Below are 25,549 nucleotides of genomic sequence, written 5' to 3'. Positions count from 1 at the left end.
CGGTGGGGGAGGGGTTCCTGCAGAAATCAATTTTCAGCTATGGAAAGTTCCTGAACGAGGTTCCGCACAGGTGTGAAAGCCCATATGTATGAATGTACAGAGACCACGATGGAGAATTATACCTTACAGAGTAATATAGCCTTCTCAACCAGGTGCCCTCCAGATGTTTTGGATTTCAACTCCCACTGAAGCCAAAACATCTTCAGACCCAGCCAGCATTGTCAATGGTAAGGAATGCTGGGAATTGTAGTCTAAATCATCTAGAGGGCACAAAGTTGGGGAAAGCTGTATAAATATGTGTGTCAGCTACAGTGAAAGGCAGATAGCTATTAGCACCCTTCACAGGTCACATATTTACAAGCAATGAGAGATCCAGTACCCCATGAATTTCTTTTTAAATTTATCACACAGAAAGAAAAACACCCCAATTAGCATGTGAGCAAGCATTAAGTTCAAGGGCCATTCTGATCTGGAACATTTCTGCCTTTTTGACTAGAGTAGAAAAGGTCTATAGCAGTGGTATTAAAATGGTGTTCCTAAAGAATGCTGTGTTTCCTCAAAAGCTCATCTGGGATTCCTCAAGAAAACCTATGTTGGTAGACAAAGGTTGCTAAAGACCAACCTTCCCCTGTAATATACAGCTATAGCGGAGCGTTGAACTCATTCTTAGCCCTCAAAGACAGTCCTGGGGCTTAACAGGCTGGCCAGCAACAAGCCACATACCAAAACTGTGTGCTAGAACAGACCCCAGAATCTTTTAACACACATAGGGGATCTGTGGCAGAAACACACTGGATCCTCAGGAGATAATTAATATGGAAATGATTCATAGAAGGCAAGAATGGGAAATCACCAACCTCCACAAAGCCCTATAGTCCTGCTTAGATCAAAGGAGATCAGGAGACAGACCACCACCACCACCACCCCATGTCCTGCCATCTCACTAGTAAATTCTCTTCCAGTAATATGACCATCTTATTATAGTATGCCTGTATGTAACAGCAGGAAGAAAATCTCCTTACCTTTACATATTTTGTGTTTAAATCTTGAAACTCTCCCAATTTCCTATTCTCAAGTAGACGGATTTCATAAGACTGACCTAGGATTTCAAGGAAACATTTCCAAGGTGTTTAAGCATGTTGCAGCAAGAACAGAAAGAGACAATTGCACTGGCATCAATCATGCTTTTGAGAGGGAGCTCATTTTTTCTCTGGCAATATAGTAGATTTCTCTCAATAAATGGGTAGGCATTATTGTAATTCTTCTTAAGAGAAAGATTGAGGGTTTGGCTAAATCACTGTTTTGGAAATTTGGAGAGCTCAGTGCCTTCGAATTCCTCAGCCCTTTGTATAAACTTGTCATATATGGGGATCTGAAGCATATTTATACAGTCTAACTAAGAAGGGTATCTTAAAAAGTGGTGGCTGAAGCATAGACCATTGATAGTTCACAAACCCACAGTTAATGTTCTGTAACTTTTCCTCTGGCATCTGCTTTTTGTTTCTGGTTGAATCATGGGAGAATGAGCTTTTAAGGGATCAGTAGCATATGCAAAACTCTCAGAAAGATATCTTCAAGTGTGTTACTGAACAACTATCAGGAGAAGCTACTGCTACTATTCAGGCTACATTCCTGAAACACAGTTACAAGGGAGTCAGCCCCATTGAACATAGAAGGGTTTAATTTCTGTAGTAATTATGCATAGGATTGCACTGTTAGCATCCTTAACAAGAAATTGTACTTGCTGACTGCTCAGATCAGATGGTGGCTACTAAGCATTCTGGAAGACTGAAGCAATAGCCTAAAATATAGGCCTATAACAACGGATATTGTATGTATATACACAATGGCTTGCAAAATATATTCTTCATACATGCCATATGTAGGTTTTGGGGGAAAAATGGATTTTGGATATTCTTCATACAGCACTGTAATGGAAGAGGAATTGTGGTGACTAAATTTTTCCACATCTTGTCCTTTTCATTTACTTTGTAACTTTCATAGGATCCCATAGGTGAACAAATAAATAAGAAGACTTTCTCCTTAAAATGGCTTCCAATAATGCAACCTAACACACAAGTCTTAAGTATGAAAATGTTTGTGTGTATTTATTTAGTAGAGGCTAACTGAAAGAGCCTTTCTGTTAATTCTCAAAACAGATTTGAATACTTGTTGCGTTTTAGACTTGCCAAATGTTATTAGTAACATAACTGTTTCTGATAAATAGGCTTTCAAGATGGTATAAATGGTATAATTATAATCTCATAATGTATTAAGCTCTCTTTATAGACTATTGATAAGCTAAAGCAGCCAACAGCAATTGGCATGCATTTCCATGTATATCAACCCAATCAGTGATATAAATCTTTTTATTTTGGATACAAACATTTGTTTAGTAATCAAATGTTGGGAACAAGAGCAAAATTACAAATACAATAAAACCAGGGAACAGATACACAGGAACTGGTTTTTCAAGTTCCTCTTGCAACCACCACCTCTCCTTGCACAAGAATGCAGATAAATGTATAACAAAGCAATCTAAAATGATAATCAGTTTTAGGTTCTTGTTTGACCAGTTGTAGGGTTGATCCTCCAAAGAAAATGATATAACAAATATATCTCCCTCCTGCAGAGGGAAGAAAAATGCTATATATCTGGACTTCAGAAACAACAGATTTATTCCAACAACCCAAGCACTGTTAAAAACTTTGCATTGAAGTCCTAGAAATCGGATGGAGCCATAGGAATTATGGCATTAGCTGTGGCTGAATAATTAATTTAGAAATAAGATGGATCTCTTTGTAAAAAGAAAAAAAAAGCTAAGTTAACTTGTCTCTTATCTAAGAAAAGACTCCCTTGATGTTGCTAATATTCATTATCTGAATCAATCCAATAATTAAAGATTATCATCACCTTTCAATTCAGTTAAAGGGTGTTTCTATGTATGGGCTTTAGGCCAATATGACAGTTAACGATGTTTCTTAATGCTTTGGCAGCTAGAGGCATTACATTCTTTTAGTAACAACCTCTGGAGACCTAAGTATTTCACTCAGATTAAATAAAGGCTAAAAATATGACACACACAAAAATGTATCTACAAACACTAACAGTATGACTGGGGTAAATGATAGTGAAACTATTTCACAATTGCCTACAGGAGGTTACTGAGATCATACGCATAAACCAGACATATGCCTGTTAGAGGCACTATAGCCGCTAAAGATCTGCCGCACAGAAGTCAATTTTCACTGGACTCCAACCATGTGTTGAGCTAAAACCCAGTGTTCTTCAAAATGTTCTACCTTCACTCAATGCTTTCCACCTTAATTTGTCCCCTGAACATCTGCCATGGAACCCCAGGGCATGGCAGAGGATTCTGGGGTATGTTCTAGGCTAGGGAACGCACTTAGTTTATGCTGAGAGCTGGCCAAGTCTATTGAGCCTCCACTTATTTATCTACATGAATTGAAAGTATGATCTAAAACACATGGAACACTCTTCTCCAGCTGTGCAATGCAGGTTAAGATCCATAATTGGAAGCTTGCTGTCTAAAAAATGCTTGTAGGTCATCATCCAGGCCTACACGGAAGAACCACCAAGAAGCTTATCAAGACCCATGCAGAGCTTCCCATCACACACATTGAGGTAAGTAGATCTATAGTCCCACTACTTCCTGGAAAATTCCAAGAAAATAGGGAGCATAATTAACACTCTTTCCAAAAGATCATGCTATGATCAAAACCGTCAGACAGATTTTTTTTAAAAAGTACTATGTTCTAACTGATTGTGCTCTGGAAGAGATCATATGGTGCATTCAGACAAACACTTGACAACAGAATTATATGTGAAATTTACTCTACCGCCTTGCCCATTTTTGTTAAACTCTTTACAGTGAGGTGAACAAATTTTTAATATTTATACTCCACCTTTTAAGACTATGACCTCATAAGGTTGATTTTAAGATGTGACAAGAGGAAGACACTCCTGGAGCAACAGATATTTACATATCACTACTAAGCACGCTGTAATGTATGCAGTGCTGCCACGTAATTAAAAAGAAAGTAAAAAGAATGGTAGTAAAAGCTGCTAGGTTCACAATGTTCTTGGATTGTACAATGTGAAGCAATTCCACCTGTCCATAAAAGATTACGTTTTATGAGCCCTTTGCATTTAGTAAGGCTATTTTCTCCTGCAATTAAAAGCCACATAAATGTAATGGCATTACATTTGAACATTTAGGACAAAAGAGCTGCCTGCTAACTATCGGGGGGGGGGGGGAGGAATGAAGACAAATCAAACACTGGAAAGCTATGTCGTATAGTATGAAGTCAAGCTTCCCCATTTTCCTCACCATGGAAAATGATACAGAGCCCCAGGCTTCCTCCCACCTTTGGAGCTGCAGAGGTGGACGTGAATCACTCTGGCAGGTATGCAGCAACCCTCCCCACAGCTTCTCACCTCTGAAGGAAAGCTGGCAGTTGTTTTAGTGCTATATTGCCAGGGGACACCTTGGCTGTGCAGAGGCAAAAATAGCAAGCCCCCGCCTTCTAGATCTAAAGTTGGTCAAGGGGAACAGAAGATCGTTACCAACATTGTGCTATGCCATCAGACGAAGTCAGTGGCAGAGCCCTGGCGACCACGTTTTTGACTTGGCTACCAATTTGTGAATCCCTTTCAGTAAGTGAAGGAAGATGAGTAAATTGTACCTTTCAAAAGGGCTAAGTAAACTATTTCTGTACAGAGGAACCAAATACTTACATTCCATCCCAAAACAATTTATTTATTTATTTATTACATTTTTATACCGCCCAATAGCTGAAGCTCTCTGGGTGGTTCACTTTCATTATTTCCACTTTCAAGTATTTCAGGGAGAAACAGTAGTAGCCAACTAACAGTGACATGGAAAATGCCTAATGAATACATCAAACAATAACTTTAAAGTGAACCCATTTGCTTACATATAGCGAGAGTAACTATTACTACTGCCCCCAGGTTCACAATGTTCCTAGATTGTACGATGTGAAGCAATTCTATAGCAAATAATTAGTCAATAAGTTGGTAGTAGGTACCAGACAGTACATATGCTTTATTCTACAGCAGAAGGCAATGAGCTCCTTCAGATGAGGATTTTATCGTTGCTGGGCACTCACGGATTTTTACAGGTCCCTCTCATGATGTCGACTGCCTCTCATGCACTTCCTGGCCTTCCTTGTGCCACAAAAAACCACCCAGAAAGTCAGATATATTTTTTTAAATGGAAGTTACTGCTATCTCCTGCTGCGATCAGAAAAGCCTACTGAATGGGGCACATCCATATTGTTTGCTTCCTCTTTTGAAAGAGGAAGTATCAAGCAACAAAAGCGGGGGCGGAGAATCAACAGCAGGGAAGTGTGATTTCCCCATCTGATGGAGCTCAAAGTTAGCAAAGAAATAAAGCCAACAAACAAACAAACAGGAAACCCTGAGCAATGTATCAGATCCCTTAAACCATCAAAGGTGTGCAAACAAAAGGGTTTAATCAGTGAGCAACTTAACTTTGAAGAGGGTCTGTATAATTATTTCAGAACATTTTTAACATGATGGCTGAAAGCCAACATCTAAATAGTCTCTTATTCATCTTCCCTCTCTCCCCTCCACCTCAAACGATTTACTTGTCAAAGTACATTTTTTACAACCTGGATACTTTCACACATAGTGCATTGTTAACAAGGGCAGGAAAAAACTATTGCACACTGGGAAATCAAGAAAAAAAATCTCTGCTGGATCAGTTCTAGTTCGAAACGGTCCATGACACTTGGATTAGAATTAGAAAGCAGCTCATTTTCAAAAACAGTCCACAGATAGGTGCCTTTTGATTCCAGCTAAGCTTGTTAAAATGTTCTCCAGTTTAACCGCACCATTTATTTTACGAGAGAAACCCCTTTATTTAGCGCAATCCAGCAGTTATCAGCCTTCAGCAAAAAACAAAACAAAAAACCATAGGTTCTTCTTTTCAAGGTAGAGAACAGAAGTTAAGAGAAATGTGGTACGATAGCAAAGCTATATGTTTTATTTGCTGCTAGAGACAGATTTGGGTACAAAGTCAGTGACTGTCTGTTCAGAACACAAATGCTGTAGTATGAAAACTGATTGTGGCAGGATTGACAGTACCAGGTAAGGACTGGTAGGGTAGATAGGGGTTGAAGTATGGAAGACAAGAAGTGTTGCACACATTCAGGTGTACTGGACAGGCTAGAAGCAGCACACGCCTCCTGCCTCTTCCAACTTTACCAGCACAATCTGTGCAAAGTGCAGCATGCAAGGTTGACTTCTGACAGTGCACAGAGAAGAGGCGTCAAGTTGCCCCTCAATATGAGAAGTCAGGGACAACACAACCTCAAGCATTCTTCCTGTCCAAGTAGCCTGTCCTTTGTGCAAAGTCCTCAGGTGTCATAGGCTCAGGAGCCAATTTTATAATATAGCTGGGCTTATTATTATTTATTATTATTATTTACATTTATATATCGCCCCATAGCCGAAGCTCTCTGGGCGGTTTCTATAAAAATCTAAATGTGTGGGCAGTCTTTTTAAGTGGCAATTGTCAGGGTGGGGATCTCATTTAGCCCACATTAGCTTCATGATCTTCTGTTTATTCCTCCTTGCCTTTGCAAGCCTCTTCTCTCCACACTTTCTCATAAGTCCCCATCCTTCACCTCCTTTGTTAAGCAGTGCAATCTTATACAGGTCTACCAGTTCAGTGGGACTTGCAGCCATAATCTCTGGTAAGTGTGGTATGGATTGCAGCCTTAGTCCATTATAAAAAGATACAACATTCTGCACACAAAAATGAAAAACCCTAATGCATTATTTTGAGCACGTCCCATCCTTGCATTGTAGAGCTTTGTAGTTTGGATCTGCAGTACAACCTAAACTTATACTCAGTTGTAAAAAGTATTTTAAAATAATGCATTTACTTACAAAGAAATAGTTTCTAATTACGTTTTTATCTTGCCTTTTCTTCAGTGAGCTCAAGGCTGCATACACACTTGTCCCACTTTTATCCTCACAACAACCCTGTGAGGTAGGCTAGCCTGAGAGACAGTGGGTCACTCAAAGTCACCCAGAACACTTCATGGCCAAAAAGTTATTTGAACCTGGGTCTCCCCCAGTCTGAGTCCAGTACTCTAACCACGAGACCACAGAATTAAGGTTCAAGCACTAAGTTACTACAAAGAAATAACTGTTTAAGGGTCCTTTGAAATGAACATAAAGATCCTTGACTTTAACAGGCACTTGTTTACTGGGATTTCCAGAACCATATTTATAGTGTGTGTTCCCAGTAAAATCTGCTTTAAAGATGATTTGTGATTGAAACAGACTTTTATGGACTAGCAAAGCAGAAGTTCTTATAAACAACATATTCATAAAGGGTTTTAGAGAACAAGCTCACAAAATCATTGCTTTTGAAGTGCCGTTTTCTAAGCACTGGGCAGATATTAAATGCTAAGACAGTCCCTGCGTGCAAGCTCAAAATATAAAAGTTGCAACACAAATGGAAAAAGGAATGAGGAGGGAAGATGAAGCACCGGAGCAGCTGCTCCTTCACTGGCCATTGGGAAGGGGGCAGGTTGGACCCTACTGGGGGGCATGGGATGGAGCTTCCCAATGGCCTTTGATCCCCTGCTCTGCAGTTCACGGGCAGTTGGAGTGTTCTTTCTGGTGGGTGGGTGGGTAGGTAGATGTGAGGGAGGAAGCGACCTCCTTGTAGCTGCTCCTTCACTGGTGGATGGAAGGGGGCGAGGCTCGTCTTCTCCTTGTTATGGTGTTCTCCCTCTCTTTACTTGTATCGCTTCAAATCATTTATTATTATTTATTTATATAGCACCATCAATGTACATGGTGCTGTACAGATAAAACAATAAAATAGCAAAACGCTGCCGCATAGGCTTACATTCTAATAGAATCATGCACTCTTGAGAGCATGAACACACCCTCTCTCCTTTCTCTCAATCTACCTCCATATCAAAAAGGATGCCCCAGAGCTGAGAAAAGATACAGGAAAAGGCAAATAAAATAATTGGAAGAAAGGTGGCTTTTTAGCTTAGAGCAGGGGAAGGAAACCTGCTGCCCTCCAGATGTTTTGGACTACAACTCTCAAAATCCTTTACAATTGGATGTGCTGGCTGGGGTTGATGGGTGTTGTAGTTCAAAATGTCTGGCAGGCGCCGCGCCGCACCACGTTGCCTATCCTTGACTTACAGACTAATATGGACAAAGGTTTACCAAAATATTAATGTTGCAGAGAGAATGAATAGAGATGTTTCTCCCTCTTGATATTGGAGAAATCAGGGTCAACCAATGAATGTATGGAATTCACTACTGCAACATGTGGTTATTATGGACCCTCTAGCTAACCCCCCTTCTCCTGCCACCCACCCACCCACCCCTTTTTTCCTGTCCACCTATCCTTTGGTGGCTTTCTACCTTTCGTGCAGCCCCCATTCTAAAAGGTTGAAATGGCTCTCCCAAGGCTTAGATAGTGGCAGTAAGAGCTTTAAGCTAAAATATAGGGATCTGTTTTGTATTTTGGTCCTGTTCTTTTTGCATTTGATCCCACCCATCAGTGGAATGTGCCCTCAAGAGCTTTCTTCAAAATCGAATTCTGCCCTCAGGCTGAAAGAAATTCCAAACTCCTGTTTTGAATACTAAGCAAGTTTATGGAGTCTTTATGATAGCTAAATAAAAGTGGGGCTGGGCAGAGTGATGAAGATGGTCTTGCCATTCCCTTTCTGCCTACCAGTGATTTCCCAGTAGTATTTACCTGGTGGAAAGAATGCTAAACTAGATGGATCTTAATCCCACCCAACAGGGCATTTCTTATATTCTTATCATTCTGATTCATTGCTTGTTGGCCTTATATTCATGATCATAATCTTACAATACTTGTGATGCTGTTCAGAATGCCCGTTAGCAGTATTAACTGTTGCAAGCCCTGCCCTTGTCCTGGAAATCAACTTAATTACGAAAGGTCTGCACAGCATATGCTGGTCATGGCTAAAAAACAAACAAACTAGTCTTCAGGCTTTATATCTTATTCTGGAAAAAGATGTTAATTTTTTTTTACTTCAGAAGTTGCAAAAGATCTTGGACAGGAAGCACAATTTAATTGAGCTTCCTGTTCTTCTTGTATTATGTAATGTCCAAAAGCTAGTAAAGATAACTGTAGGAAAATCAATCAATCAATTATTTATTACAGTTGCAGACCAGCAAAATCAATATAAAACATACAAAGGATAGATAAAAAGTGACATAAAAACAAAATATAGCTTTGTGAAGTACCTTCTCTCAGGAGGATTGCAACATTATTTTTCTAATTTGCACTGAGGTCATAAGAAACTTTGAGACCCTTTCAGTAATATGGGAGGACACATCCCTTAAACAAATTAATACCAAAGTTGTGGGGTTATATCCAGAAAATGGAATAATGGAAAGATTAGCTTCTTTCTGCATACCTCATACATGTTACAATGCAAAACAATATGTTTGACAGATTCTATTCCTCCAGTGCCACAGGGACAGATCTATTCATTAACCAGGATTTTACTAAACTGTCCTTATAGTAGTGCTGATGGCAACACATTTAAGCAAGCAAGAGGAAATGCTCTTCTATACTTTGGAATGGTTAACACATTCAGATATGAAGCTGCAGTGAGTCCGTAGTTATTGAAATTATTATAGATCAATGGAGAGCTGGATTTATTAGCAGCAGTTCTTAAATGCTGTAGATCTAAATCTATTAATCTTTGAACAACAAGAGATTGGGCCTTCTGAAGCCCATAGTTGCCCACAGGTTCCACAGAGAAGCCTAGTCTAAGTAACTTCTTCTCCGTCTCTCTCATCCAATGAGTGACATAGGGATCTGAGAACAGTAAAAAGATATAACTACCAGGAACTGCCAGGAAGTGTAACTGTAGCCACCATTTAAAGGCCTCGATACATGCCTTGCATTCGACTGATACCCACTTCCAGATAAATAGCTGCGTTCCACACACAGGAAGGAAGGCTCTGTAGTTTCCTAAGAAATACAGTCTGGACTCTTTCAATTTGGGCTTTAAATCCCAATATCCAAATAGGAATACCTTTGGTAAGTTGGGCCAGAGACTTAACTTTGTAAATTTGAATTGCAGAAGGGATGAATTGACCACCTTGCATAAAAAAGAATCTTAGGATCAGCTGCTGTCTAGAATTTGCTGAATCGATAGCCTGCCTTCTTTGTTCACCCAAGCTCCAGTGCTCTGCATTTGTATGCCTAGTTATTTTATATGGACAACTTGCTTAATGATATTACCATTTAAAGTCCATTTGTATTGCTTACGAGCTTTAGAGAACACCTAAACTTTAGACTTAGTATAACTGATAGTCAAACTATTCTCAGAGCAATAGGTCCCAAATGCAGAAATTGTTGTTGTTGTTTATTCGTTCAGTCACTTCCGACTCTTCGTGACTTCATGGACCAGCCCATGCCAGAGCTTTCTGTCGGCTGTTGCCACCCCTAGCTCCCCCAAGGTCAAGTCTGTCACCCATCCATCTTGCCCTTGGTCGGCCCCTCTTCCTTTTGCCTTCCACTTTCCCTAGCATCAGCATCTTCTCCAGGGTATCCTGTCTTCTCATGATGTGGCCAAAGTACTTCAGTTTTGCCTTTAATACCATTCCCTCAAGTGAGCAGTCTGGCTTTATTTCCTGGAGTATGGACTGGTTTGATCTTCTTGCAGTCCAAGGCACTCTCAGAATTTTCCTCCAACACCTCAGTTCAAAAGCATCTATCTTCCTACGCTCAGCTTTCCTTATGGTCCAGCTCTCGCAGCCATAGGTTACTACGGGGAATACCATTGCTTTAACTATGTGGACCTTTGTTGTCAGTGTGGTGTCTCTGCTCTTAACTATTTTATCAAGATTTGTCATTGCTCTCCTCCCAAGAAGTAAATGTCTTCTGATTTCCTGGCTGCAGTCAGCGTCTGCAATAATCTTTGCGCCCAGAAATACAAAGTCTGTCACTGCCTCCACGTTTTCTCCCTCTATTTGCCAGTTATCAAAAAGTAAAGGTATCTTGGTGTTGAACAATTTGGGAACATGGGAATCAACAATACAAAGATAAGAATCCAGGTCATTTAAAAATAAATTAAAAAGAAAAGGGCCCAAAATATAGCCCTGTCTTACTCCTCTTGTAACCAGCACTGAGTTGGAAACTTGTCCCTGCTGCTCACATCTGACTTGACTAGAGGTCTGATTATACAGGCATCTAATGAGAAACAGTCCATAGAACTTTTGTGTAATTTGGACAATAGCAGTTCCCTTGAAACTAAGTCGAAGGCAGACTTAAGATCAATAAAGGCAGTAAAAAGCTTACCACCAGGAAATGAGGTATATTTCTCTGCCAGGTGAGCTAACTCACAACAATGGTCTAAGGTTGAGCAACCAGCTTTAAACCCGATCTGTTCCTCACCTATTATGTTATTATCCTCCATCCAAATTAGAACCTTACATTTTAAATACCTAGCATAAAGTTTTCCAATAACAGGATGATAATTTGCTGGTTTGGTCCTGTCATCTCTTTTAAAAATATGAACTATAATCACTTTACCCCAAATATCTGGGATGTTTCCAGAGTTATTAATAAAAGTAAATAGAATTGCTAATGTGGGAGCCCACCATTCTGGATTAGATTTTAAAAGATCAGGGGGTATAGAAACGGCCTGGAGCTTTGCCAGATTTAAGTTCAGTAATCAAATCGACAATTTCACAATGAGTAACAGATTGTCACTCTGGGACATCAGGGGACTATTGGAAACTGGACACTAAGAAATTGTTTGGAAGAATTGCAGAAAAGTATCTTTCCTACTCACAATTGGAGATAAAACAAGCAGGATGTTCTTGTCGCTCTGACAAAGTCCCTGTGACAATTCGCCAGAATACTTTGCTATCCTTCTTTTGTGTAGCATATAGTAGTTGATTCCATTTTTCTGTCTCTTTAGCTCTTTTCTTTCAAATAATAAGTGCTTTGTATTCTCGTTTCAGTTTATAATACACTTCAGAATTGTAGGGAAATGTTAACATTAATTCCATCTATGGTTATTGGTTCTTAGAAATGCACCCAAATATGATAAAACAGAAATATGATGTTAAGAGGGAGCATTAGTTTTTTAAAAATAATGTTGTGCCACTGATTCACTATTTATAGAACAAACAATGAATAGGCATAAGGATTTTTTTCATCATGTGGTGTCACCTCCATCTGCAAAGTTACTTTAAAAATATTTTGTGGAACTACTAGAATTGGAATACTACATTTCAAGTGACAATAATGAGATACATCTCATTGGAATCACATGCTTGGTTGGTAGAAGTCAACTCTTGACTTCATACGAGTATTTACTGATTTTTACAATGCAAAGGGCTGTAAGAATATTTGTGCAGATTTTTTGCTCACAGGCAAGAGCAGAGTAACTGCTTTCCCATTCTTCCTTTAACAAGCTCAGAACAGTGTACATTGAACTCCATGAAATGACTACACTTGGCTTCCACAACTCCCAGAGCAAATAGGACCTAATACTTGCACCACTTAGTCTGGGAATCATGGGAGAGCAATTGCCTATCCAATTTTGTATTGGTCTTACCTTGGTTGAGATATGTCAGAGTTTCATCATGAAGCTTCACAGCAGGAGATGTAGCTGTGCAGAGCACATACTGAAATGGAGGGAGTTTCGTGTCATTCCCAGGGGAGAGTTGAGGCTCTTCCTGTTTAAAGATTGGCAGTGCAAGGACATCACTGAAACAACACAATACACACCCAATTAGCAACAGAACACACTCTTGTCATACAGACTACTACTAAAATAAGGATGATCGCAGGAACTGCAGGATCCATATCTCATCAGTATTCTTGCTGTGTAAGATGGGCTTTCTGGTAATATTACTAAATATAAGTATGTAGGGCAATAGAGGGCAACCAACAGCCCACAGACCTAGTCCAGAGATAACAGCAGGAGATACGGATGGACAGGGAACTTGCCTGTGCAATGCTTTCCCCATTAGGGAAGCTGCCACACGGGCAAAGCTGCTGGACTGAGCAGGTGGCTGGAGGAGAATGCAGCCAGCAGCCAGTTCAGTCGGGTAGTTTCCCCTGCCTCAAGTCCTCTCTCCATCAGCAGAAGGCATGGATCAGCAGATGTAACTTTGCTGCATGTGAGAGTTCTCCAATAGCAGCAGGCCTACTCACAGTGAGGGTGGTTCCCAGCAGACTCATTGGGAGGATCATCCTCCCAATGCACCCACCAAGAACTGAATGACGGCAAAAGGGCTTGGTCTTGCTTCCACAAAGGGCTGAGTGGAGGGTCAACTGGGCCCCACCTGTGTTTGGCTGCCCTCCCCTGATGTAGGGTTACAGACTGAATTAAGTAGATAGGACCACTTTGAGTAGATATAAATTCAAAGAATTTAGATTTAGTGACCTTCTTACAATATGAAATGAAGGACTTGTGCTAAATAAGATGCAGACTTTTTCTCAAATCCATTTCCATGCACACAGTTGATTCGAGTCAGCTCTCCTTGGCAAGTAAACACAAGAAACTCAATTTCCTCAGAGCTACAGCCCTTTTCTTACCTAGCTCCTCCCATCTAGAACTATGAAACTCTTATTTATCCTCTCAGAAACTACCACTTCCCAGAAACTATTTCTAGTTTCAAAACAGCAGTTCCCCACTCAGAGCAATTCAGCGATCTCACACACCAGAGATTACACAAGAGGTATGTGTGTGTTTGAGCGAGAGAAAGAGAAAGATCCCAAAAGCTCAAGTTTACTGTGTGTGAGAGAGAAATTTCATCTTGCTTGTACCATGTTTGCCCTTCTTGTACATAGAATTGACATTCTAGATTCCTATCAGATTGCTGCACTGGATGCTAACCACAGTAAAATGACCTTAACACTTGCTCCTTGTTGGAAACACATTTTGTCTATGTTGTTGACAGCTGAAGACAGAGCAAAAATATGATGTACTGGTCAGAAAAGAAATTTTCCAGCCACTTTAATTAGCCAAATTAAAGAGGTGTTCAAATTAACTTAAAATAAATGCATTTATTTTATCTTTTTACATCTAAAATCCAAGACTTTCTTTATAGGGTATGAAATTAGATTGCAGAAGAGAATGGATTTAGAGAAGAACTAAGGCAGACTAGCATTATGTGAGAAAGTACAACAGGCAAGAGAGCTACACAGGGCACTGAAGCCCTATGATAAGCAGCAAAAGCACATGCATCAAAGTAGCAGCAGAAGAGGCAAACCTGTTCCACCTGCTACTCCAGGGGTGGGCAATTTGTGGCCCTCCAATTGTTTTGACCTAAAACTCCCATCAGCCTTAGTCAGCATAGCCAATGGTGAGGAATGCTGGGAGTTGTAGGCCCAAACATATAGTGTCATCTAATGGCAACGCTAGTCCATTCTGGAGTACATGTTCAAAGCTCATACAAAGGATACATGGATCAACATATGGTGGAAAGATTAGTCATATTTGTGTAATGAGCACACCACATCAGATGTCTAGAAGTATTTTTAAATACATCATTAAAACTAATAATATTGCATCAGTAGTTGTTTTTAGTCCAAACCAATTCTCAGACCAATTGCCCTTTTGTAACTGAACACATAGCACACATCCCAGTTACTCTAATAAATCAAGCTTATTTTATTCACCTGTGTTGATATATGTTTTTAATCATAAATGATCCAGGATGTATAGTGCTTATGAGATCAAGTTCCGTTAACATTGCTGTCTAGTCATATGTCATGAAACTTATTGATATTCCATTTATGGAAGCAACTGCTTCACAAAATCGATCTTACGACATGCACACCAATAAGGATTAAAGCAATCTACAAACATGAACTGAAAATTAGGGTAAGAAGGTGTTTGCCCTGTTCCTGCAAAGATTAATAATTCACTCGTTTCAGTTTCTCATCACTGGACTAGGTGATAAAGGAAGGCTTCTGAGCCCATTAAAAGAAATGTGCTTGTTTGGTAATAAAACATGATCAAAAAATGTATTGACTGCTGCTGCATTTTATGAAGAAATAAAGCTAAAGGGCACTTGAACGTGTTGGGCATCGAAAGGCAGATAGTTTGTTTTACAGTATCAATATCAGGAAAACTATCTTAAGGGCACAATCCTATGCATAGTTAGACAAAAATAAGTCCTACTATTCCCAGCATTTCCCACTCTGCCATCCTGGCTGGGGGAAACTGGAAGCTGTATGACTTTTTTTCTGTCTAAATGTGCATAGGATTATGCCTTAAATTACTTTCTACTGTGTTATGATAGGGAATGGAGAACTCATGGGAGGCATATCCCAAAAGTTCGCTAAGCCCACTTGTTTGGCCCTGTTCCGAGGAACTGGGTCAGATGAGCACTCAGCCATTAGCATGGCCGGGGGAATTACACACTTTCTGGAGCCCCCCCCCCCCCCCCCGGTAAGGATGCTTTGCCTTCCCCCTATGCTAATCAGGGCCTTAAAGACTCTCTTAACCTTGCATTAAGAGGGCCCTCTAAGGCCCTGACTGGTGCATGGGGGAGGAGGTAAGGCAACTTTAACAACTTTACATCCAAATTACATTGTGTGTAGTTTTTCCCAAATTCTTCCCCCACCTCCAAATGGAAACTGCAATTTGTACTGGAGAGCTGGTTTTTAGAGGGGGGGGAGACTTAATCCTTGTGTGGTTTTCCAAGTCAGTCAGCTTAGGGAGGTTAATTTTTAATGGGGGGGGGGACAAGAGAGAACAGGACACACATCCCGCACACACACAAACATAACAATGTCCCACAGCAGATACCAAGACTCTGCAGCTGCATTTTGTAAAACAAAATAACCACATCTGAGGAAATCTATATATGACATCAGCATCATGAGCTTGGTCCTTAAAACACACTAAGGCAACTCTTACAGTACTTAATTTGTTGGCCACCAGTGGCCTGGAGTGTATACTAGCAAGCCCTCAGTTCAAATATCACTTTAATCATTAACTCAGTTGATGGCTTCAGGTATGCCACCATCTCACACAACATCAGATCTGCAATACGGATATAATATTGTCCCACTTACAGGGTTACCATAAAGATTACTGAGAATTTATGTGAAATGCTTTGAACATCAGGGAACGCACAAAATAATATTTAATGACAGGTTCTATTACTACAAAAATCTTAACAGAAGTGATTGTTATGAACACGTTAGGGAGAACTGAGTGTTATGAACATGCTTCTCCCCCCACGACCATTAAACAAAGTCAAAGAAACAGTGTGGAGTAATGGCTAAAGCATGGGGTACACAACTTGGTGCCCTCCAAATGTTTTGGACTAAAACTCCCATCAGTCTGAGCTTGGATGGCCAATGTAAAGATATTATGGGGGCTATGGAGCAAAACATCCAGAGGGTACCAGGTTGCCTATCACAGGGTGTGCTGGGCTGTGACTGGGAAGACTTGGCTTCAAATTCTTGCTAGGACGCATCACTGCGCGAGCTTGGGCAAATCACTATCTTTCAACCTAACCTCAAACCCCAGAGGGTTATTATGTGGATAAATTAGTGGAAGGGACCAGATTCACCTTCCTGAGTTCCTTGGAAGAATAGGGTAATAAACATGTGATAAAGTAAAACCATTTGCAGGCCTATCTATGCATGTTTACTTGGAAGTTCTACTGTGTCAGGTGGAGCCAACTCCCAGCTGAACGTGCATAGATGGTAAGCTTACCCCACTTTGCTTTTTAAAAGATTTTCAAACTAAGGTAGGAAGATTTAGGTACCACTAAATCTGACACCCACCCACAGTGCATGCTCAGAGGCTATGGAGAGTCACTCACTGCAATGAGTGAGTCAAGACCCAGTTTGGACATTCCACCCTACTTTTCACAAGAAGTTTGCTTTATTACATCTCCCTCTTAAAGCACAACACAACAAGCCCACATCTTTGAATTTTCTGCCATTAACTGTTAAATGAAGGTGTGAATGTGACACATGAGTATCATATATACTTGTCATCAAGGAGCTGTTATTGACTTAAAGGTACACTATAGCATACAAAATGGCTATTCTCTGTAACATGCAAAATGGTCTGTAAGAATGCACCCTACAGCTATAGCATTTTTGCATTCTTTTTGTGAGTATTCCTTAAAGGGTGCTATTCCCTTTGTTTCAGAAAAATTTAGATTTACTGCCTTACCCCATCCTAGGGGCTGGGTTGGTAATAAAATTACACAACATTAAATTACACAGCTTTCCATCTACATTAGGTGAAAGACAAAGCAGGATGAATAAGGAGAGGGAAAAGCCTGGAGGAATGCTAGTCCACTCAAATCCTTACAATTCAATTCTGCCCAGCAGCCCAAACTACACCAGGGTTGGGGAACCCAGAGGCTAAATCTGGCCCTCCTGGAGGACCCCAAAGGGCCATACCTCATTCCCCCCAACTAATGATTGCTTGGTAGTTGCCTGACAATTGGGCAGTTCCCCCCACCCTCTCCTAAGGCTTAGTTTCTGGCAGTAAGAGCTTTAAGCTAGAATATGCTGGTATTTCTTGCACCTTTGGCTCCATCCCCTTTGCCTCTAACCTTGCGCACCAATGAAACGAAGACACAAAGAGCTTCTCCGAAATAGGATTTGACCCTCAAGCTGAAAGTGGTTGCCCATCCTTGCTCTTCACCCAACTCAGTTGGTAGAACCTCTGAAATTCTCATGTTTATTTTCTCTCATACACACCACATGAATCTTGCTGATTAGCTCCACACAAGCCACACACCACTAAATGGCATCATATAGCTAATTTTTCCTGATATTGTTTGATCACAATTACATTTAGCTCATTTCCAATGATAGGCAGTAATTATTGGTTTTCCACATTTTGTGTGTGCATGGTCTGTCTCTTCTGAAAAATACGTCTGAAACCAAATTTCCAGTTCACATGCCAGGATTCATTATGCTGCTCTGCTCAACAGAGTAGTGTCAGGAGTTTCAAGTCATATCCAGATAAAATGATAAATTATACAGATGAATAGGAATTTAGTTTTACACAGAAATTATATGGACTAGTACACTGTGCTAAAGAACATCTTATACAAAAGTGTACAATTAAATATGTAGTACCAATTGGATAAAAGAGGTCATTGATACCTATTCTCTGAGTCCAAGAAGTCCATCACACCAGCAATTTATCGCACTCTTGCCATGCCTGTGTGTTTTTTTGCAGCACAGTACTCACATCATGTCATCCCTGTCCTGCGCTCATCTCGCCTCTTCCCCTCCCTTTTCCATATTATTTTGGAGTGGGGAAAGTCTGAGTTTTTTCTCTCCGTGCACAATAAAGCTGCTCCTCCCTCCTGTGTATTGCAGTTCTTGTGCTATATTGGACTATCCCATTTTTTGTTTGGGCATGTGTGACGAAAGGTGGTCTTGCTGACAAAAGAGGGGCAGTTCTCCACTCAACTGCTCAAGCATGAATGGGGAGGGAGAGAGGGCACCTGAACAGAGAAGGAGAGCAAGGCTGCCACTGCCCATGCCTCCATCCCATTCAACGCTATGGTCCTTACTCCTGAGTAGGCATGTCTAAGTTTCCTGACCAGAACAATCTCGGCTGCCCCTTGCCATGCCAACTTTGAACACAAACTTCTCCAAAAACTAATTGTAATATTTTCTCTTCACTTATCTTGCTTAATATGATTTTAGGGGAAAGTATAGTGTGTTGTTTTACCATAATTGCACACTTTCAGGCTGCCATACTATTGTATTTGTGTAGGGTGTATATATATATATATATATATATATATATATATATATATATAAAACTGGGGGTGGAGAAGAACATAGGGAGCGGGGTGGGAAATTTGGCCGTCATAGTAGCGATGCAGATGAAAAGATACATGAGCTGAAATAGCACAGCACTGCACAGATGTGAAAGTGCCCTGCAGTAGATTCCCTAAGGAAATGGAGGGGGAAACTGTGGACTCAAAGCTGGGGGTGGGGAATAGGTATGATGGCACTCCAAAATAGCAGCAGCACCCTTTAGATGTTACAGACACACTGGTGACCAACGAAGAATCCAATGTTCACAGTGAGCAAAATGCATCAGTTTCTAACAGATAAACTGATTCTGTAGCTAACTCATGCAATTATTGATTTAGTGCACAGGTGCTAGAATCAGAATGAGGATTAAAGGTACAGAATATTTGCATGCACAAAGATTAATATTTGTTCCATACCACTGGCAAAATGTTGCACAATTTATTCAACAAACTCTTTTAAAAATCTGAATAGTTTGCTTTTACAATTCCAATTCTAAGTACACTTATCTCCTGTTTTCTCTTTTCCAGTTTTGCTTATAAACATTTCCTAAATACTCTCTCTTCTCCTACACCATTTTGTTCTCAGAAATTTTGAGATAGTGACTAAAAGTGCAATCCTATCTAGGTCCATTCATAAGCTCCACTGAGTACAATGGGACTTACTCCAAGGTAACCTCTCAGAAGAATGAAAGAGAAAATATTTTTGTCCACAAGTAAGAAATACATTTTCAGTGTAAAGAATACAAAAATAACCTAGGGTGACCATATGAAAAGGAGGACAGGGCTCCTGTATCTTTAACAGTTGTATTGAAAGGGGAATTTCAGCAGCTGTCATTTGCATATATGGGGAACCTGGTAAAATGTCCTCTGCATCACAACAGTTAAAGCTGCAGGTGCCCTGCCCTCTTTTAAATCTGGTCACTCTAGTATAGCTCCTGCAGCTTTAATTGTTGTGATGAAGAGGAAATTTCACCAGGTTCTCCATATATACAAATGACACCTGCTGAAATTCCATTTTCTATGCATCTGTTAAAGATACAGGAGCCCTGTCCTCCTTTTCATATGGTCACCCTAAATAACCCCTCTTGCATTCATGTACACTTTATAATCTTAATAGAACATCTGAATCAGGAGAGGTTGTGCAAGTCCTAGATCAGTGTCTAAACTCAGTAATGGGCTGGATGAGGGCCAATAAACTGAAGCTGAATCCTGGCAAGACTTGTGGGTAAGTGGTTCCCGAGTCTGGGAAATAGGCTCACTGCCTATTCTGAATGGGGTTGCGCTCCCTCTGAAAGATGAGAATCATAGTTTTAGGCTACTCCTAGATCAATTATTGTTGCTGGAGGCCCAAGTGACTGCAGCAGCTCGGAGTGCCTTTTATTAGCTTCGGCTGGCTCACCAGCTATGGCCTCTTCTGGACAGGGATAGCTTGGCCACAGTGGTACAGGCATTAGTAGCCTCCAGACTGGATTACAGCAATGCACTCTATGTGGGGCTGCCCTTAAGACTGCTCTGGAAGCTGGAGCTAGTGCAGAACGCAGCAGCTTGGCTGTTGTCAGGAGCTGCCTCTTTTCAGCATATAACTCCTTTGCTAAGGGAATTGCACTGGCTACCGGGCCAGGTTTAAGGTTTTGGTACTAGTGTACAAAGCCCTAAATAACTTGGGACCTAAGAGAGCGCCTTCTTCCTTACCAACCCGTCTAAGGTCATTAGAAGGCATACTCCTGGCGTTCTGCTCCTGTGGCTCAGTTGGAGACAACCAGGAAGAGAGCCTTTAATGTGGTAGCCCCTTCTCTTTGGAACTCCCTACCCTTGGAGGTCAGGGAGGTGCCAACACTGTGCTGCTTCTGGCGCCTCCTGAAAACAACTCTTTTCCAGGAAGCGTTCCTCAAGTGACCAGCCACCATTTTTATTGGTACTTTGTTTTAAATTGAACAATTTTAATTTCCTTTTTTTAATCTTCTGATCTTTTTACTGTTTTATTCCTATGTTCACCACTCCGGAATCTATTTTAGATATAGAGCGGTACATAAATACTGTAAATAAATAAATGAGTATCACAGAATGCAGAATTTTACAAAGTGTGGCATTTCTTATCAAAGAACAGCAGCAATGGGCAAAGTTGCAGCTAGGTAGTGTCGTCTCAGGGTTTGGACTCAACAGCTGTAGCAACAACACTGCTTCACAAAGTCCATAGATGAGAAGAGCCATGGCATGCCTCCTTATTGCAGTACTGTACATTAGCAAAGGACATTTTTTGCATGAAGGACACATTTGAATGTGCACATGATGCATTAAATGGCTTGGCTCTCCCTAGCCCAACGGAATTAAGACAACATCTTCCTAATCCAGTCAAGTTCTAACTTGATTAGTATGATTAGTGAATTCATTAAAACAATGCCTTAATTGAGCTAAGCTCTACTAAGAGCTATGCAGGTCTCATGATAGCACCTAGGTTACATGTCTTCCAATCACTTGTTAATGCTACCAATTTGTTTTCCACCCAAAATCTATGGCTTTGCCAATATAAAAACTGACAAGTTTCTCTTCCCTTCTGTTTTCTACTTTACAAAGAACTTGTGATAGATCAGTCTGCTGGGATTTATATATATTTTTAAAAAAGGGACTAGTCATTCCTTGGTTCTTTGTCCCAGCAGCCCTAGGTACACATCTGAATAGCATCTGATGAAGCCTAATCCAATTAATGCAATCTCTTCCTATACTCAAGATCGGGGGGAGGGGGAACCATGGCTTCAATATGATTAAACCAGCATTCTTCACTCCCTCTCCCCATTTTGCTTACCATTCAGCTGGAAAAAGGGTTCTGCAAATTCCAGTTCGTTCACTACTTTATGACATTTTGGTTGGTCCTAATAAAGGTATTGCTCAAGTGTGGGTTTTGAAACTGCATGCTAGATATTCTTAAAAGCGTATAGATAAAAATCACACCGTTTTTAAAAGTGAAGGGCCCTCCCAACTGCACAAGTATAGCTTTTAAGTAACTAAAGTGAATGAAAAGTATCTACTCATCTTTCTCGTGTGTGTGTGTGTGTGTGTGTGTGTGTGTGTGTGTGCGCGCTGGTGGGTAAGGCTGTCACACATCTCCAAGCCTTAGATAACTGGTGCTTTCCTCAACAGCAAGGTATTTGCCAGTGCTTTACAGATAGCTGATATGTCTCCCAGATCATTTTGCATCTTCCCAAATTTGTTCATAAGATGATTAATTTAGGGAGTAATGCATCTGATGAAGAGAGCTCTAGATAACAAAAGCTTATGCTAATGAATTTGTTAGTCTTTAAAGTGCTTCAAGACAGTTATTCCAAAATTTCCAGAGGGGCAGCTGTGTTATTCTGTTGCAGCAAAAAAAGTCCTATGGCACCTTAAAGGCTAACAAATTGATTATGAAACAAAGTAAGCCATACTGGTCCAGAATAAAAGTTCCAAACTCCACATCAGGCAATACCTTTATTAGTACCAAACAAATATGTACAATATCTCCACATCTCTAGATCAGCAAGATATTATAAAAGGGGAGCAGGGAGAAAAACAAATGTTTGCTTGTCACAGCCGTCCTAGGTATAACCTGGAACCTGCATGCCACTTAGTAGAACCTAATCTATTTAGGTCTCTGCCTCTTCCTCCATTCCATCCTTAGACTCTGACCATGCAGGACTTCATGATTTCAACATCCTCACCCCCTCCTCTTCTATTCCCACACCCTTTTGTAACATCCTGCCTGCTGAAGAGATCTTGAAAGCTCGCCCACAATTTTGTGCATATTTGGTTGGTCCTAATAAAGGTATTACCTGACTTTGGATTTGACATTTATTATGCTGAACTAGAATCCATTTCAGATGTATAATGTGTTAGCCTAAACTGAGAGGCAACATTTGTACACAATCACATGTACACTTCATGGCACACACACTCCATGGTTTCAGAGGTGCATATATATCTGCCACCTTAGTATAACACTATTCCACTAAAGCTTATGCTGTAATAAGTTTGTTGGTCTGTAAACCACAAGGTTCTATTCCATAGTTATCAAGTCATTAACACAGAGTAAGATCCTTATGCCCCCACAATGTGGATAGAGAAAAAACGTTTTGAGACATGTATCCTTTCATGGTTTTAAGTACCACAGCTGTGAACACAGACAACACCAGACTGCTATTAATTAATCCAGATTAAATGCCATCCATACTCAATCACCAATACCGATTAAAATCTCCACTTCACCCACAGCTATGTGCCTTTTAACTATATTGAATATGACAACTTAGCAGAAGGGCATTAAGGGTTAATTAACCAACATTAAACAACCTGGGTAGACATTGCAGTTGCCAGACCCTTTTCTGGCTTTCTACAATTTTCACTTGCTCAAATACACACCCTACTTCTACTAAACTCAGTGGACAAGAGTGATCCTTAGGGAAAGATACCCCCTGAAATGCAGAATTTTCCCCAGCATTCAGACAATTGAAACCGACTCTGAAATATCAGCTGATTCATACATCCCATCTACCTGGGAGTGGAATGCAAGGTCAAATGTGCACAGAGCTTACTTGTACAAATTCACAGTTTTTCAGCTAGCAAAATACCTGTGAGACAGGTTCAATACTTTGCTGGCAGCACATCTGCATAAAGTAACTTTGATGTAGGGTCACCTACGTGTGTGAGAGGGTGTCTATACCATCACCCCAAACCTTATTGTCTTTCCTCCCACCTTCTGTTGTTTCCCCACTATTTCAGAGTGTAAGCACCTTGGGAGCAGAGACTTCTTCGTTTTCTATGACATTCTGTAACGTGCCATGATGGTGCAGTTTATCCATCCCACTGCGGCCCCTCAACGTAGGCACTGCTATACCAGTTTTGTGGGCTTTGGTCAATTGTTTATATATCCCCATCTGAACGTAACACTTTATGTTATAGGAAATAAAGGATTGGATCCAATGTTAGTCTAACTTAAGCCCCATTCATTTTAGTGGGTCTATTCTACGGTAGGGCAAACATTGGACACAACAAATAAACAGGTCTCTGCTCCAATACTAGAAACGTAAGAAGCTGTGTTATACTAAAGGCAAACCACTGTTCTATTTGGCCCAGTATTGTCGACATTGACTGGCAGGTGCTCTCCAAGTTTCAGGCAGGATTTCTTCAAGCCCTGCCTAGAAATGCGGGGATTGACCCTGGAACCATCCATAATGCCCGTTATATTCCTGTGCCCCCTGTCTTCCTCCAACACCGCACCGCACCGCATCGCGACCCACACTGGCGCCTGAATCGCCCTTCAAAGGTTCCTCCTCTGGGGTCGCAGTTCTGCATGTACGCTTACCTGCGAGCAAGCCCCATTACACACGGCAGGACTTACTTCCGAGTAAGCACGCCGTGGCTACGTTTGCTCCCACCAAACAAGTCTCTCGCTTCAGAGACTTTGGTGCTCTCGCTCCCACGTTAGCAGCCCGAACTCAACCCGGGACGGTCCTCAAAAGCCGCGACGCTGTCGGCAAAAAGCTGGAAAGGTGGCTTTTCTGCGGCAATGGTTCACTCCCGTCAGTCTGCGGGGCGGGGGCATTCGCGATGTTCCTCTTTCGGGGGCCACCTCAGTTCCCCCCCCCCACGCCCTTTGAGTGAGGGAGCGCCGCGCGCCCTCTTCCCCCATGGTGGTTTGCCGGGTTTGAGGGGCTCACTCACCGCAAGTAGCTGCCTGTCGAGTGCTGGTTGTAATGCTCCGGCTGCGTGTGCCAAAACAGCATCTTCGCCTTCTGAGACTTCGTCAAGCAGCCCTGAGCCCCAGCAAAATCCCTACGCGAGGCGGGCTGCGACCCTCTGGCACTCAGTCAAGACAGAGACGACGGCAGCAGCAGCAGGAGGCACTCGACGGCTGGAGACGCTCCGTGCGCTTTTATTGGTCAGCCGCGTGATCCGCGCCTTGGCCGCTCCCTAGCGCTGAGGTCAGCCGCGGGCCTCTTCTCTGCCTTTCCCCCCGCCCAGCCACGACTGGGCGCCAGTCCCGGCGTCGCCCCGCGGCGCAGGTGGAGCAGCTGCGCAGAAGTGGAGCTGTGAGGGGAGAGATCCGCAGAAGGAATGGAGCAGTAGCGGCCCCGCCCCTCTCCGTGGCGCCCCCAATTCCAGGTTATTCACATGGTTCTAAGAAGTCCTTCATGTCGCCTCAGGATAACAACACGGGCCATCCAACCGCCCTGTCAGGAAGCTTAGCCAGTGGGAGCTTCTTCATGGCTGACTGAGGGGTTTAAAACTTTTAGCTCGAGGGCAGAATCACCAGTTTATCCGCCTTAACAGACCATCCTAAAAGCTCCCTTTCCAGCCAGGCTGCTTTAAAACCATTCTCTCTCGGCTGACCCCCAAACCCACCCCAGATGTCTAGAAGGTAGGTTAGGTGGGAAGAGCTATTCGTTTAAAACAGCAACTCACTGTCAAGAGTTGGACAGAGTCACCTGGTTTGAAGAATTGCTAGCTATGGTTGCTTCGCCTGCAGGCGCCAGGTTGGTGAACTAAACCCGCGGAGGCAGCTTCTTGTGTGTAGAAATGGGTGAGGGTGGGATAGTGGGGTGGTTGACAAGCCACCCAGAGCCCATGGGCTGTTTTGGGTTGCAGGTGGCTTGTCAGCAACCCACCCTCGCCAGGTTCGCATGTAATGAGAAGTTATCATGCATCCCCACTATGC

At 41.6% G+C, this 25,549-nt stretch overlaps 1 protein-coding gene across 1 annotated transcript in view; it reads right to left on the bottom strand.

Annotated features, from left to right (window-relative positions):
- Positions 1 to 24,617, bottom strand: part of TFCP2L1 (transcription factor CP2 like 1) — a 44,510-nt gene extending 19,893 nt beyond the window's left edge. Inside the window, exons 1-3 of the mRNA XM_063116686.1 lie at positions 24,556 to 24,617; positions 12,654 to 12,805; positions 1,023 to 1,099 (exon numbers count right to left, since the gene is read on the bottom strand). Of these exons, the coding sequence (XP_062972756.1) occupies positions 1,023 to 1,099; positions 12,654 to 12,805; positions 24,556 to 24,617 (291 nt within the window). The remainder of the gene's footprint in view (positions 1 to 1,022; positions 1,100 to 12,653; positions 12,806 to 24,555) is intronic.
- Positions 24,618 to 25,549: the final 932 nt, after the last annotated feature.

Source organism: Elgaria multicarinata, chromosome 2, assembly GCF_023053635.1.
Source record: "Elgaria multicarinata webbii isolate HBS135686 ecotype San Diego chromosome 2, rElgMul1.1.pri, whole genome shotgun sequence".
Lineage (NCBI taxonomy): Eukaryota > Metazoa > Chordata > Lepidosauria > Squamata > Anguidae > Elgaria > Elgaria multicarinata.
This window is presented reverse-complemented; position numbering and strand designations above follow the sequence as displayed.